The sequence below is a fragment of the Lagopus muta genome, chromosome 10 (assembly GCF_023343835.1).
Source record: "Lagopus muta isolate bLagMut1 chromosome 10, bLagMut1 primary, whole genome shotgun sequence".
In the NCBI taxonomy this organism is placed as follows: domain Eukaryota; kingdom Metazoa; phylum Chordata; class Aves; order Galliformes; family Phasianidae; genus Lagopus; species Lagopus muta.
In genome coordinates this window covers 3,129,683-3,144,149 of record NC_064442.1, presented here as the reverse complement: position 1 = coordinate 3,144,149, position 14,467 = coordinate 3,129,683, and the positions used below count along the sequence as shown (strand labels likewise).

At 40.8% G+C, this 14,467-nt stretch overlaps 1 protein-coding gene across 7 annotated transcripts in view; it reads right to left on the bottom strand.

Annotated features, from left to right (window-relative positions):
* Positions 1-14,467, bottom strand: part of ADAMTS17 (ADAM metallopeptidase with thrombospondin type 1 motif 17) — a 165,936-nt gene that overhangs the window by 132,683 nt on the left and 18,786 nt on the right. For 6 of the 7 annotated variants that reach the window (XM_048956816.1, XM_048956818.1, XM_048956817.1 and 3 more), the window contains one exon: positions 7,915-8,087. In XM_048956816.1, the coding sequence (XP_048812773.1) occupies positions 7,915-8,087 (173 nt within the window). The remainder of the gene's footprint in view (positions 1-7,914; positions 8,088-14,467) is intronic. The other variant, XM_048956820.1, reaches the window with a different exon arrangement.

Sequence of the window (14,467 nt, the reverse complement as noted above, 5' to 3'; positions counted from 1 at the left end):
CTCAGATACTTCATGCCATTTCTATAGATTAGAACATAAGATGATGCCAGAAATTTATTTCACTATTTCTTTGTGTTCAAATCATTGATCACATTGTATCAAAAAAGAAAAAGATGAACGAGAGGTTCATTTTAAAAAGGCTTAAAATATCCCATAATAACTTTTGGATGAACATTGCATTCCCTTCTCAATCAATCAATCGATCAAATCAAGACCACTGAAGAGAGCCTAAGCAGAGGCTACAGGACTCAGCCCCAGGTAAGTTGCATTTCCCACTCGTGTCTCATTTGCCTAGAAATGTCACAAAGGCCCAGTGAACTTCCTACAAAACACTCAAGATGTGAACATATTTTGGATATTATGTTTTCAACGCTTGCTATTTTTCCTATTTGTGCAAATACTCAGGAATGCGTTCAGTGTAAGAGAGTTCTTAAGCACTTTAGTGTTTGGAATGGGATTTAATCACACTCTTAAATGTTTCCTATAATTTAGGCACAGATTTCAAGACAGACGCTGCTCACTATTTGACCCACTGACCTTCAGCATGAGCACAATGAGCCATTTATCTGCCCTGCGGTTGGTATACAAACGCACAAAGTGCTGGTACTATTTACTTACCTCAGGGGTATGTGGGTAGAGAAGCTGAGGCCTCTCACTACTGACTCGAGGAGAGTTGGGGGGATGTAAACTTCGTGCTTGCAGAGAAGGGCTCTGACAGTTGACCTATCTGTAAACGGAGGGTTGGCCATTCAGTTGAGTGAGTTAATGGGGCACTGAGCTGATCAAGTCAGTCTCTCACGCACCACTAGAGAGGCTAATGAATATTTGCCATGATCCTGTGATGGATGCTTTTGATTTGTCTAGCTCACTCGCTGCTTGCTCTGAGCATCCTTTAAAGTTTCTAGCCATAAAATAGCAGTATAGCAGATAAGAACTTATCAGTAAACCTAATGGATTATGAGCTTTCCATCAAAAGAGACAAGCTGCCTGCCTCTAGACCCTGCACAGATAGATCCAAACACCACTGACTTCAAAAGGTAGTTTTCACTGACAGAACCTGCATCGTGTAACCCAGTTGCTGGAAAATGCATCTTGTCATTTCCAAAGTTGTCAGTCCCTCATTCTTTTCTCTTCTCCATCCAAAGGTTAATTTAATTCTATTTGTATTTGCATCTACCAGCGATTGGAAAAGCACTGGACACAATTGGCAGTAGCACAAAAATGGATACTAAACAAAAAAGTCACTTTCTATGCAAAAGAGGCTTTTGTTGGCATGTTTATTCAAGATTTACATGCTGATTTTCTTAAACGGATGCCAAAGAAGCCCTGTAGTCATGGTGGTATTTGTTATGCAGCAGGAACAATCATCTTTTACTCTATTAAGAGATTCTGGTAGAAGTGGCTGTTCTACTTCAGTACAACCAAAGCATTTAAACATTGTGCCACCTAGGGAGGAGATAGAGCCTTTCTTATCAGAAGTCTGGCAGCAAGTTCCTTTATTCCCCTACTCTAAATGCCTCAGAGGCTGAACAAGACCTTTCAATCCATGGGCTTTGACTGGATTAAAAGGGAGAGACAGAAGTTTGTTTTAGTGCAGTAAGACCAGTTCCTATATGCTTTTAATCAGTACTTTAATGCACGTACAGATAAATATACTGCAAATTGCCTAAGTACAGTGCTGAGCTTAAAACCTTTGATAGTGACAGATTGCTCATTATCACTGAAGAATAAATTTGGGTGTATTGGCAAGAAGGGTTTATTCCCCAACACATTAACCTAACAAATAAAAACCTAAACTGTCTCAAAGCATTGTGTTTAAGTCTAGAAGGAACCTCACTGAGAAAGCGACCAGTCCTTAAATGACTTGACAAAGAAGTACAAGACTAAGTTCAGTACAGGTGAATCACTGACATTTTGGCTGCACATTGACAACATCAAATCAGACTGTTCAAGGTAGGTTGTGACCATTATTATGGAGCCCAAGAGTCCATTTGAAATAAAAATTCATAGGTCTTTCCTGCTTGAAATCAGACCCCATCATGGCAATGACCACCTTCTGTCCTTCTCCTCTAGCCTACAAGAAAATCATTGAACAGGTTAAAGTCTGTTCACACAAAGCAACCAACTGGCTACCATCAGCACACGAGCTAACAGGACCATGTGAGATGGCTGAGATAATCGGTACCAGGGGAGGAGGAATGGCATTTCCCAGTGCAGATGTTCTCAAGATTTATTGCTGCACAAACAGCATGAATTTATAGAGACTGACTCATAGACTCCTCCCTTCCCACTTGCAATACCATGGGCCACCCTTCCCCAAGCTTGCAAATGCATTATCACATCCTTGTGGCCATGGGAAAATAAAGAGTATTTGGGGTATTTTAGAACCTTTTAATTAAATGAGACAGCTGGAAACAGAAGTCAGCTGCATGAAACCCACTAACAGTTTGCTAAACTCTGCCATGGAACAAAATCCAAAAGTTACTGGTTTAGGTTACCACTGCAGCACCAGAGAGCAGTTCAGCTGGAACAGAAAGTTCTTCTTGCTCACTGGACTGAAGGATGTGATGAAAAACTGTCAATGCAGCTGAAATAGTCACGAGCACCAGTTACCCTGTTGAATGTAAACCATTAGTATAACTTCCATTCTACAAAGCCCAGATAAAGTACTTCGTAAACAGGCACGGTAGAGTCTTAGAAAAATAGAACAATGGAAGAAGAGTTGCAGCAGAAAAAGAGTAAAGCTTATCTGACATCTCCCTTTGTACATATTTCCCTGACACAGCCCTAATGCAAAGAATGCCCTAGAGAAAAGAATGAAGCCCAAATCATCTTTCTTCTCCTCCTCCTTCTCCATCTGCATTCCTCCTGCCCTTCTTTCTCTTTATAGTTTTGACATCGGCAGAACAGAATAAATGCAGTTTTAGCACAAGCAGTTCAGACCTGCCCCAGCACGCACAAAGCGCGACCCAGACATGAGGAATTGGGCTAAGAGAGGAACTAAACTACATTAGTATAATTTTTTTTTTTAAATTCTCAAGAGCTTCCTCTGCAGGTGGATGGTAGGAGGGAGACGCATGTGTTTCAGTCAGATGTTCAGCACAACAACCCTGAGGGTGAATTGCCTTTTTTTTTTTTATTCAATTCCCCCACCACATTCTTCCTCCTATTCCTCTATCTCCCCCCGCCACCCTCAAACCTTGCATTCAAGCTCCAGCCTTCCCATTCCATTGGCTGCTGGAAGATATTTGGACAGCAGGAGCATTGGTTGCATTACTGAAGCTGTCTTTTAATTGTTTTGAAAAGCACTATAGGATTTCTAACATCTACCTGAAGCCAAGATTTCAAATTTCCCTATTAAACATTATAAAGAAGGGCACGTTCATTTTCTTTATAAGATACAGTTGATTTATTTTTTTTTAATCTTGGGACTGCTGCAGAGAAATTTGTAGAAAGTGATCAAATATCCATACCTTATTTCCTTATGTTCTATTCCAATCATGAAAATTCTAGATCAGAACAAGAGAGCTGATTATCAGCAGCAGCTCTTTTACGTGCCAGCCCCCAGGAGCATGGAGATGTAAATCTATCAATACGTGCATGATAAAGATGTTTTTTATCATCTTGTAACTTCAACGTAGAAAAATCTCTCAAAGGGAAAATCTAAGATGAAAAACAAGCTGTGGAATCTTAAAGAAGGCTTCAGAGAGTAAAGCAGTGTTATTCCTCAAGAATAACATAAAAACTTTCCCTCTTAATTGCATCCACAAGATCACTAACCTCAAGTTACTGCTTGCTTCTGCAGAGGGCTTTCACACTAATCACACAGCTTAGAAACAGCTGCAGGAAAACCTAACACACAGTCAAGTATAGCAACTTATCCCTGCATCCCTGGGTGCTCTGCTCTCTCAGAAAAAGGCACGTTCAGTTATTCCAAAGCTCCAAAAATGCACTTTTATTTAAGAATCCCAAGGCCAAAGAAAGCAACTATTAAATTACTATGCCAAAGGCTCTATTTGTGAAGACCTGCCACAGTAGAGGCCAGTATACCTGTCTAAGAGGACAGAGAATCTCCTTCTAGCCTTATCGGCCACTTCTCACAGACAAAAAACAAAAACACAAAAGCAGAAAACTGCACATTTAACCTTTCAGGACCTGCTCCAAAAATACAGTTCTGTGAGCAGATTCAGAGAAACAGGAGAGAGACAATGCACTGACATCCCCCAGCTGTAAGCAGAGAAGCCTCAAGTTCAGTTCCCGCTCATACATGACAGAGTACTTCAGAGCAAAATCCTTCTGTCATCTGGGAAAAGCTGTCATACAGCTTCAAATATTAGTTTATTAAATGGAAGGGCTTGCATCTCAACAATGACATTCAGAAATAACAAGTAAGCATAATGTGAATCTATTCTCTATTCAGGGGGGATGGTCAGAACCGCAGAGCATCATTAAATAACACATCACCATTTCTTCCATGAAGCTCCACCTGCTATTTCTGGATTGCAGAAGAGTTTTGCTTATTTTCCCTTAGGAATTTCTTCCCACATCTCTCCCACACCCCAGATTTTCATTCACCAAAGGAGCAATAAAACACTATTTTGTAATTTTTCGTAGTTTTCTCTTTCAGAAATTCTTGTAACATAGATATTAAATACTTGAAGGCAGATCACTTTGCTTGAAACGTCTATAAATATAAAATGCATTAATAAGACCTCTTAATGCTTGTTTTGTGGTTTGACAGTAAATGTAATGGCTTATAGAGAGGAGTTAATATACCCCTGACCAGTAACGTTCTGTTTGCTTAAATGCAAGCCTTCAAGCCAAAATTAACATTCTGGTTTCTTTTAGAGGCAGCCCGCCATCCTGCAGCATAGCTGAATAAGCATTGCCTAATATCATGGGGCAAATCCTGTCCCCCAGCTAAAGTGTCACAGAAGGCTGACAGAAATCTATTGAGGCAGGCAGCAAGCAGAGGTCCCCAGCAGCCTGGCCTTTGCTGCATGGTTACAGAGAGCACAACTGACACTGTATCAAAGAAATCAGGAGGATTTTCCCAAAGAAACACAGTTGTCACGTCCCTTGAACAGTAATTTTATAAACAAGGAGCTGACACGCACAGATCTGTCATGTCTAGTTTGAGCACTACCCAAAGAGCGTGCCTGAAAGATCAGCTAAGGCTTACCTGAGCCACATCTCTCTTCCTAAAATACATTTTCTAAATTATTCTTCAGCCCCTTTTGATAGTGTGAAGATCTGCTTTCATTACGGCAAATGGAATGCTAAAATTCTCTTTGATTTCCTCAAATTCCACCTTGTTTTATAGCATCATAAAAAGGATTCATGCAATTACGTGATCTACGTGTTTGCCAATTATTATTCCTCAGTATCTTCTGAGCTTTCTGTCCTTTCTCAACCACTTTCCTCAGGAAGGAGGAGCCCTGAAAGGTACTGAGCTTCTACAAGTGTGGGAAAGCAGGTGGGCAGACAGAGATGAAGGACACTGTCAGTGCCTCTATGAAGGCTGAGAAGCTGGAACAAATTCAAATCCTACCAGACATCAGAAGAACCACACGGATGAACCCCCAGGAGCAGTGACTTAACAGTGGGAAGCATTTCAGCTGGACTTTGCACCTTAGGAGATATCAAATAAATGTATCCTCAGCCAATACTTTTCATCCATGTGCACTCTCTGATGTCTAATAAATGGCTGAGCTCACACTAAAGCATCAAAACCTAGCTTACAAGTCTATCAGCTAAATCCATTAGAAATTAAGCTTCAGCAGTTGTTTAGAAGACAGGCCTAGAGGTTCCAACTCATCAGCACATCCTCATTTGCAAAGTCATACCTAGCAAGAGCAAGGACTACAGGACTTCTCAGGCTGGACAGAGAGCAGCATTTGTGGCCAATTCTAGTTTAGGACTTGGCCTCTCAGTGTCCTTAAATGTAACGATTTTGAGAGAAAGGCAAAAATACATGGAAGACAGAGATACATTAACATCTACACTGAAAGAATAGATCTTTAGGTATTAGAACAATCAAGACATGATTAGGCTTAAGATTTAAGAGCTCTCACAGCCACAAGGATCTGAGTCCCGGCAGAACTGGCAGGCACAATGGCAATGGTTTATTAGCACAATGACAAAACATCGAAGAGCCAATTTCAGGAGAACCCCTGGGTTCCCAGTACAAACAAAAGATATTCATCCACCCCTGAGGAGGTCCCAACATCTGACACATGGAAGAAACTCTGACCTGACACATGCATTACATCTAAGTGTGCATCAGGCTACAAAGCGACTTAAGAAGCTGATTTGTTCAGAGATGAACTTACATCTGGTCAGCTCAGTGCAAAGCTAATATGTGAATTTAGAAGTGTGGGAAACGAAGGCTTTGAGAAGAATAAGGCTCTTGTGCCCCTAGCAAATACATCCTTAAGCACAGGAAAGCCGGTAGAACCTGAAAGGATGGTCACAAGAATGCATTTGCTGAAAGAAGACATTTCCTACAAACCAATCCAACTAAATCGAGGAACACAATGATGTCCTATCAAGTGACTACTGTCACAGCATGCCAAATGGCAAAATAAAAGGTAGAGGAAGGGACAGAGAAGCAGCTCATTAATGGAAAAGACTAGTTAGAAATAAAATACTTGCTTAATCAGTGAAGTATTTCACTACAGGAGGGCTCCCTCACACCAGTGCTTGGTGAAGAAATATAAGACCTCTCAAAAAGCTCTGCTGTCCCCTGGCTGGGCTAGGCACTGAGCAGCTGTCATTCATCTCTTCATTTGGAAGCATGATCAGTCAATTACTGTTAAGAGCTGGTTTGTTGTTTTGGTTTTTTTTCCCCAAGCCAATTTACTGCTCATGAACAACAACAGAGCTGTAGTCAGGAGAATGAACTGTGCCTGGATTTTACAATAGCATGGGTACAGGCATACAAACTTCCTTCAAGATTTCCTTGAGCAAGTGCCTCTGGAAGGACCCCTGCTGTCTCTAAGCAGAGTTTTCAGCATCCACATCTAATTTGGCAGTTATCTTTTTATTGCCACTGCCAACAAGTGAGTGAGCAAGCATCCACTGTGAGAGATTTTGTGTTTCCTTGTTAGCTGAGGGTGAGTACTTCTAGGACAGCTAACAAATTAGCACCCACACTGCATACGCACTCAGAACTTTGAAAAGCTCTTGCCACTCGTGGGAGATTTCCTGAAGAATTCCTAAAATTATTCTAAAGCTCAACTCCACAGACTACTCAGAAGCACAAGCACTTCACGCTTCAAAAGTAATCCAGGGGTAAAGAGAATGGAATCAGCTGAAATTCCTATTGGCTGGTAGTTTGGTATTGAGTTTGACATGGTTTTTTTTTTTTACATGTCAAGGAAGGCAGCATTTTTATTATGTAAAAATCTGGGCTAGGTACTGTCCCTAAAAGACTTCAAGTCAAGCTAGTTCATCTGCTGTAAATCAATACAAATCTCTTGTCATCAGTAACAATTTGACTGCCTCTTACAACAAACACACACTGGGAAATATAATCTTTAGAAAATGATGATAATAAAGAAAATAAGAAACATGTCAGGTGAGACCATTTATCTATTCTGGGAACTTCCCTTCCAAGGTAAACTACAGGAGTACAAAAATATGGCAGAACACACCACTCCTGAATAACCATGGAATGCTTCCCAAATGAAAAATCGCAAGGTCAGTTTCAGAATAGCTTTCGTATTGTAATGTCATTGGAATCACACAGATGAGGGAGAAGTGAGACGTAACACGAGAAAAATAAAACCCTTCCTCATACCTCAAAGTCAAAACAGTTGCCCAGTACAGTGGCCAAGAAAGCCAGCTTTAACCTACCCTAGATAAAATCCGTTTACTCCTGCTGCTTCTTTTGACAATAAAGTGCATACTCACCATATTCATAACTGTGAGGATGAATCTTTGGGCAGCCTCTGCACCGTGGTATTGGACCATATCAGCATCTGCCACCACCAAAGTTTCTACCGTGTACTCATTGGTAAGCCGAATGGCGTTTCTTCTCTCCCTCCAGTCACTGGTTGATTTCATCTTCTTTTGCCTCTTCTTTTCTAAAAGAAAAAAATCTATCAGGGAATTCTATAGCTGGCAAGTCACAGTAAAATGTTTATGTTCTTTTCAGCAAACAGGCTTAAGGAAATTCAGATTTCAATGACATTTAATTAAAAAGTTATTTGCAGATTAAAATAAGCAACTTACACGCTCCGCTGCATGTGCTTTTATATTTGTGAGTAGATCTATATGAAATCACTAGATTTCATGAAAACATGAAAGAGGATGGAAAAAAAATTCAAAACAGGAAAGAATTAGCTGTAATTCAAACCAAGAAGTCAGGCACTTACAAAAATTTCAGAGATTGGAAGTCCTGCTTGTGAAAAAAACAACATTCCACAACAATGTAATTCCACTACAAGCTCTAAGAAAGGAAAAGTCCTCTGAAGAAAACTTCAGGATAGGAGAGTCTATTGTGGGATACAACACACTGCAGAATTTGCAGGCTGTTCTAAGCCAAGGAAGTTGTAAAATATTCCTGGAGCCAGTATTTCAATCAGCTTCATTCTAACCTGCTACCAGCGTTACTATAGCAATTTAACAGAACACAGAGTATGACAATTCACAGAACAGAGAGTATGACAAAGATGATGCTCTAATCACTTTTTTTTTTCTTTAAATTCAGATTGTTTTGGAACATGTGTTATTGGCCAACTGCAGAAGTCTCTGGATAAAACCCAGAAGTGCAGAGGGTCAGGCTAGATAAGACCGTTTCAAGCTTTCTTTGCTCATTTGTTGCTATTGGCATGAGCACCAGCACCAGCAGCTGCAGTCATTGGCCACCTACGCGCAGAGAGCTCACGTGCCTCTTTATTGTGGCACAAATACCAAAAGCAGGGAACCTCTAAACGAGATGATCCTTATTGGTCTTAAGTTATAAGAATCTGTAAGTATGACCCACGCTGAGGACTGCAAAATAAAGCATTAGGTCATCTACTGCTAACACAAAAATTAAAGCACATCAGTTAGGTTAAACCTCCTCTCCTCCAAAATGAGAGATTAATACATTAGTAAGTTGTCCTGTTCCAAATTGAAAGGTGAATGAACTGTTTCACAGCTTAAAGGCAGATGTGCAAAGCAGTTGAGACATTAACTGCTCACGAAAGGAGAAATCAAGTTCAGATCTGAAGTTGTATCAACTCCATCTCAGTCACAAGAAATATAATCATGTTTTCAATTGTAAAATGAAAGAAAAGCAAATGAAGTCATTAAAACAAATGTATTTTACAGAAAAAATACAAATGCCAAGGCTTCACAGAAATTATATCTGCTTATTGCTCAGCCTGCAGCATGCTATGGATAAGATACTGACACTGCTGTTAGCACCAATTTCTTCCAGTGAAAAAGGGAGCAGAACATAGAAAAGGTCCCATAACACTGTAAAGGTAACAGTCAACACAAAAGTGACACAGGATAAATCATTCTGGATGATCAGACAGATACCTCATCTCATTACACATGCTGCTTGTTTCCCAAAGCAGTTAGTCCCTTTTCAGTTTTCTGCAGACTTATTTTGAGACCTTCTCTTAGTAAGCAGCACAAACAAGGGGCACTGATCTAAGCTCAGCGATCCCACAGCCTATTTACCAGCTGTCTCACATAATTCCACTTGAACTTCCCAACCTGGTAGATGCTCTAGCATCCAGATCCCCAATTTCCCAGACCTCCTGGCATTCAAGGTGACCATCTCTACCAGTTGTAGCTGTCCCAGAGCCATGCTGAAATGGACACTGTCTTTTTATCCCATTTCCTGACTTGTCAATAGACACATTTGCATTCCAACCCTGTTCTCAGTTGTCTAGCAGTCATTCCAGCATTGCTCTGTACGTGCTTTTGTGCCCAAGGCATCAGCTGTCAACACTTGGTATATATTTTAAACTGAGACAACGACTATGAAATTTGATTTCAGTGTTTTGAAAAAGGGTTTGGAAATATTCCCCCTGGGTCAGACAAGACAGACAGGAGCCTCTCGACAAGAGGAAAAAGAATCCTGAGGTGCTCATAAATAATGGGAGCTAGAATCAAAGATTAAAATTATCAAGTTTCAAGGCTTCTTTCGACAAGGACTGCAGACAAAGCTGCCTCAGAACAGGGAATCTGCATATTTCCAAGCGCTCAAGAAAGGCAAAAAAATAAAACATAGAAAGACATGAAACAGAGATGACTTCAACTTCTGTGAAATACCCCCATGCTCTTCTGTTTTGTTCTTCATTCTGTTCCACTCTATTCGTGGGCCCATACCTCCCTCCTTCTGCAGAATTGCATCTTTTGCTGCAGGATTTTCAAGGTTATCATTTAAATAATGGGGAGGTGCAGGGTGGGTTTGGAAATCAGAGAAGCAGAAGATCATTCCAGTAAGAACAGACTCTCCAGGTCTTGCTGCTGCCAACCAGAACCTTCTTGGAAACAGCAGAATTCCTCCATCAAATTCTTGCTTTGCTAACTTGCTGCTGTTTTCAGCTGGTATAGATCTCTTCCCTCCAGAGAATCTTGCTCTTATGAGGATCTAGGCCTTCATTTAAATAAGTCTTAGTCTGACCTTGAATATGTAATGAAAAAGTGCTTTAATTGAAGAAAACAAGTTTAGAGCCCTCACAGTTGCCACTTCAAAAATTTATCTTTGAAAAGAAACCGCTTTGTCTGTAAGGAAGCCACTATGCCAGATTGCAGTTTGCATTCTGTGGAGAAAAGGTCATGCCATGGTCATTCGCCATGCAACTGCCTGGTGCAGTCCCTCCTCTGGAGGCAGATGAGAGCACTGGCAAGGCTTGGCCCATTGCGCTCAGCTCCTCTTTGGAGAAAACAGCTGTATAAAACTAAAGTGTGATTTCTGGAAAGCAGCAGCAAAGGGACCTCTGGCAAATTGCTGGGGAGTCTCGGTTCACACAAAGCCTCTGGACTCCATCCCTTTGTGAGTTTTACTTCAAATTGTGGATTGGCTGCTTTCCACTGGGTGGCAGGGATTAGAACTTGTGTGTGGAAAACTACCACCCCACAGGCTCAGCTAGAAACACAGCCAGAGTGACCTAACATCAAGAATCTGGACTCTTACCCTCATTCTCTCCCTAACAGTCTCTAACCACAAGCTTACTGAGAACTTAAGCAGGCAAAGTGCAGTGGACTCAAAGGAGCCTACTAAGAGCTCAGGTAGCCATTAATGATACATTACTGAGGAGGTACAGCGAAGCAACACAAACTACTCAAATGCAAGTCCCCTCTTTTTATTTTCTTCTTTCAAGTTTGCAAATTCTGCTTAAGGCAACTTTTCTTTCTTCATTCACAGAAAGCTACTTTCTGAGTGGTCTCTATTTGCATCTTCCTGCCTCCCACACACATCAACAATTTTCCAGCATAATCAAGCACATGGACAAAACACAAAACTACTAATTTCATGGATGAACAATCACAGACAGAACAAAGAGAGAAGGTTTACAGCAAAAAGCATTCTGTACCAGAGATATGTAAAAAGGAGATCAAAAACAGGAAAAAAAACCTCATTAAACACATCTGCAACTCCTACCTGAGATAAGTGAGCTGCACAGAAGTAGCAAAAATAATAACAAAAATCTCCAGAGCCTCACTTCAGAAAGAAACCAGCACAGAGGGAAGTCTCACTCCTGCCCTTTGTGATTTATGGACTATGGGCAAAGAAACGCTCCATGAGTATACAAAATCCCAAACTAAAATAAACATCAGCCATTAAAACAAGGATTAAATGCTTGGTGGATTCTTTATTTGAACAAATTGATGTTAGAAATTTTGTAGTGCAGATGTTAAGTGTTATTATGAAAGCATGAGAGGCCATAAAACATGGGCAGCAGGCTGTCAGAGGAGTTTACATTCAGGGGAGCATGCATAACCAAACCGTGCACTATTTTAGGAGTCAGGTGTTCCCTGCTTAAGAGCTCAGACAAATTCGTGTGAAATAACAGCTGAAACAGCCACTCTACAGCACAGCACATACATGCTGCGCGTGACTAGGCCCAAGTGACATTCTCTTCTAGCTGTCACTTTCACGGTGTATTACATAGACTATCTGACCAAAAATTACACAGAATTCAGGACTGTTAGCTGACAGAAGAGAGGTACACCAGTGGATCCTCAGCATGAAATGCATGCAGCACTGCACAAGCTCATTAGCTGGCTTTTCCTCACAGGCTCCTACCTCTCTATGACTAGTCATCTGCAGAGCAGCAAGATCATATCACCTTCAGTAGTCTAGCAGTCTTCAAAATATTCCTCAGTACAGCAAAAAACTACATAGATATATATATATAGCCCCTAGTCTCACGATAAGCACAACAGAGCTATTTTGAAGCCTCAGTAAAAAGCTTCTTACATTCAAGTGCTTCTTACGGCAACCCAGCAGATATACAATTCCAAAGCAACCACCCCAAATGACGTTTTCCAGTTACACACCAAAAACTGTCTGGTTTCTGGCATGTCTCTGCTGCAATTGCAGAGTCCCTTCCTGCACTTCCTACCTCCCTTCCAGCAGTATTTCCCATACTCCTCTGAAAAACAATCTTCACTCCTAGCCCTTCAAGGGTATTTCTCCCTTATCTTCCTTTCTGCAATTTCAATCACCTTGCTATAGTGCCTGGATGCAGTTCAACAAATACCACAAATAAGCAAAATTTCAGAGTCCTCCTAAAAGTCGTCTAGTTTGTGTTTAAAAGAAAGATCAGCATACATGTACAGCATGTTTTGGACATTGCTATTAAATCCAGATACTGGACTAATTTAAAATAAATTTTCAGAAATAACAATGACTTGATTTCATTTAAAAATCAAAAAGGTAAGGTGCAAAATGGAAACCAAGAAGGAGGTGAGAGAGGAAATTGGGATTACTGGTGGCGCTTTCATCTCAGCCAAGAGTAAAAGCACAATCTAAAGAGAATACAAGCAGGTTTCTTTCTTAGTTTGAATCAAGATCACGGTGTGGGAGGCTGAAAGATGTTTATTATTTATTAAAAATATACCAGGAGAAATGTGCTAAAAGTAAAAAAAAAAAACGATAAAACTATTCCTCAACATTTGGGTCTGTCAGCAGTGCTACTTCCAAATATTTTATTGAACAGCTTCCTCAAAAGACTGACAGCACAGCATCACCCCAAAAGCTGTACAGATCGGTACCCTGATTTACCCAGTTTGAGGGTCAAGCTGCTTAGATTAGAAGCAAGACAAAATGTGAACCAGATCAGAGTTCTGAGTCTTCCAGCAGAGCAAAACCTTCACTGCAGAAGTCAGCCCAATTGAAGATTATGTGCTAGCACAGCCTGAGCTAAAGGAGCAACCAGGATCTCGGGACAGCTCAGACCTGTAAAATCACCATGGAATTCAACTCAAAACTCAGAGGCACTCATCCCTCCACTGGCTCCTGTGGGCATTATATCCAAAGCTCTGTGCAGTGGTTACCTTGCAGCTGCAGTTTTCATCCATACAACAATAGAGAGGTTCTTTTCAAAACACTGATCTCCTGAAGAAAAAAAAAGAAGAAACCACACTTCAGCTGCAAGGGCCTTGCTTGACACAGTTGTTTCCTTGACACCTTCCTTATGGCATTCACTTCTCAGTGGACACCAGCAAGAACTGAAGAAGGGAACTAAGAACAGACACCAGTGAAGTTGCAGCCACAGCCAGCACGGCCCAATCTACTTCCAGCCACAGGAACATGCAGCCTCCTCACCAGTGCCTGACTACATCAAAACATTCTCCTTCTGCTCTGGACTTCTACGTATCCACTAAAAACTTGGGATTCAAGTTATACAGCAGCTAACTGGTATCAGCAGGATATCTGAAGTTCAAGAAAAAGAAATGGTTGCTCATTCAAATTACAGCTAACTGTAACACAGCCTCAGCTGTCCTCTTTATTTTTAAGGCCCAATGCCACAAAATGATTATACACTCCCAATTTCTTTCTGAATAGAATAGCAGACAAAAGCATGCATCAACAAGTAGCAAAAAAATCACTGCATAGTAGAATGATCACTTGCTCCCTAATCCACCTCCCAAAAACATTATTTTTCTTTACATGACCACTTACATAGCAAATCACAAATTCGTGACTATTTGTCACGAGAATTTGAGAAAGAAGTCATGAACTCTGTGTTCCATCCAAAACATCAGGGAGATTTTATTACAGGGACTGTTATTGAAGCTAGCCTGTGGCTTAGACACATCAGTTAAAACTCTGTTCTATAAAACAGTCATCAACACGTGTTAGGACACTGTCTTTCACAAAAGGTCAATGTAGTACAGGACAGCCACTATGACCTCTACCAGCTCACTGGATCAACTTGTTAGCAGAGCTTCAGGAACTGCCACCTCCTCAACTACGTACACTCATCTCTTTTTAAAAGCACAACCCTGTAGGCTT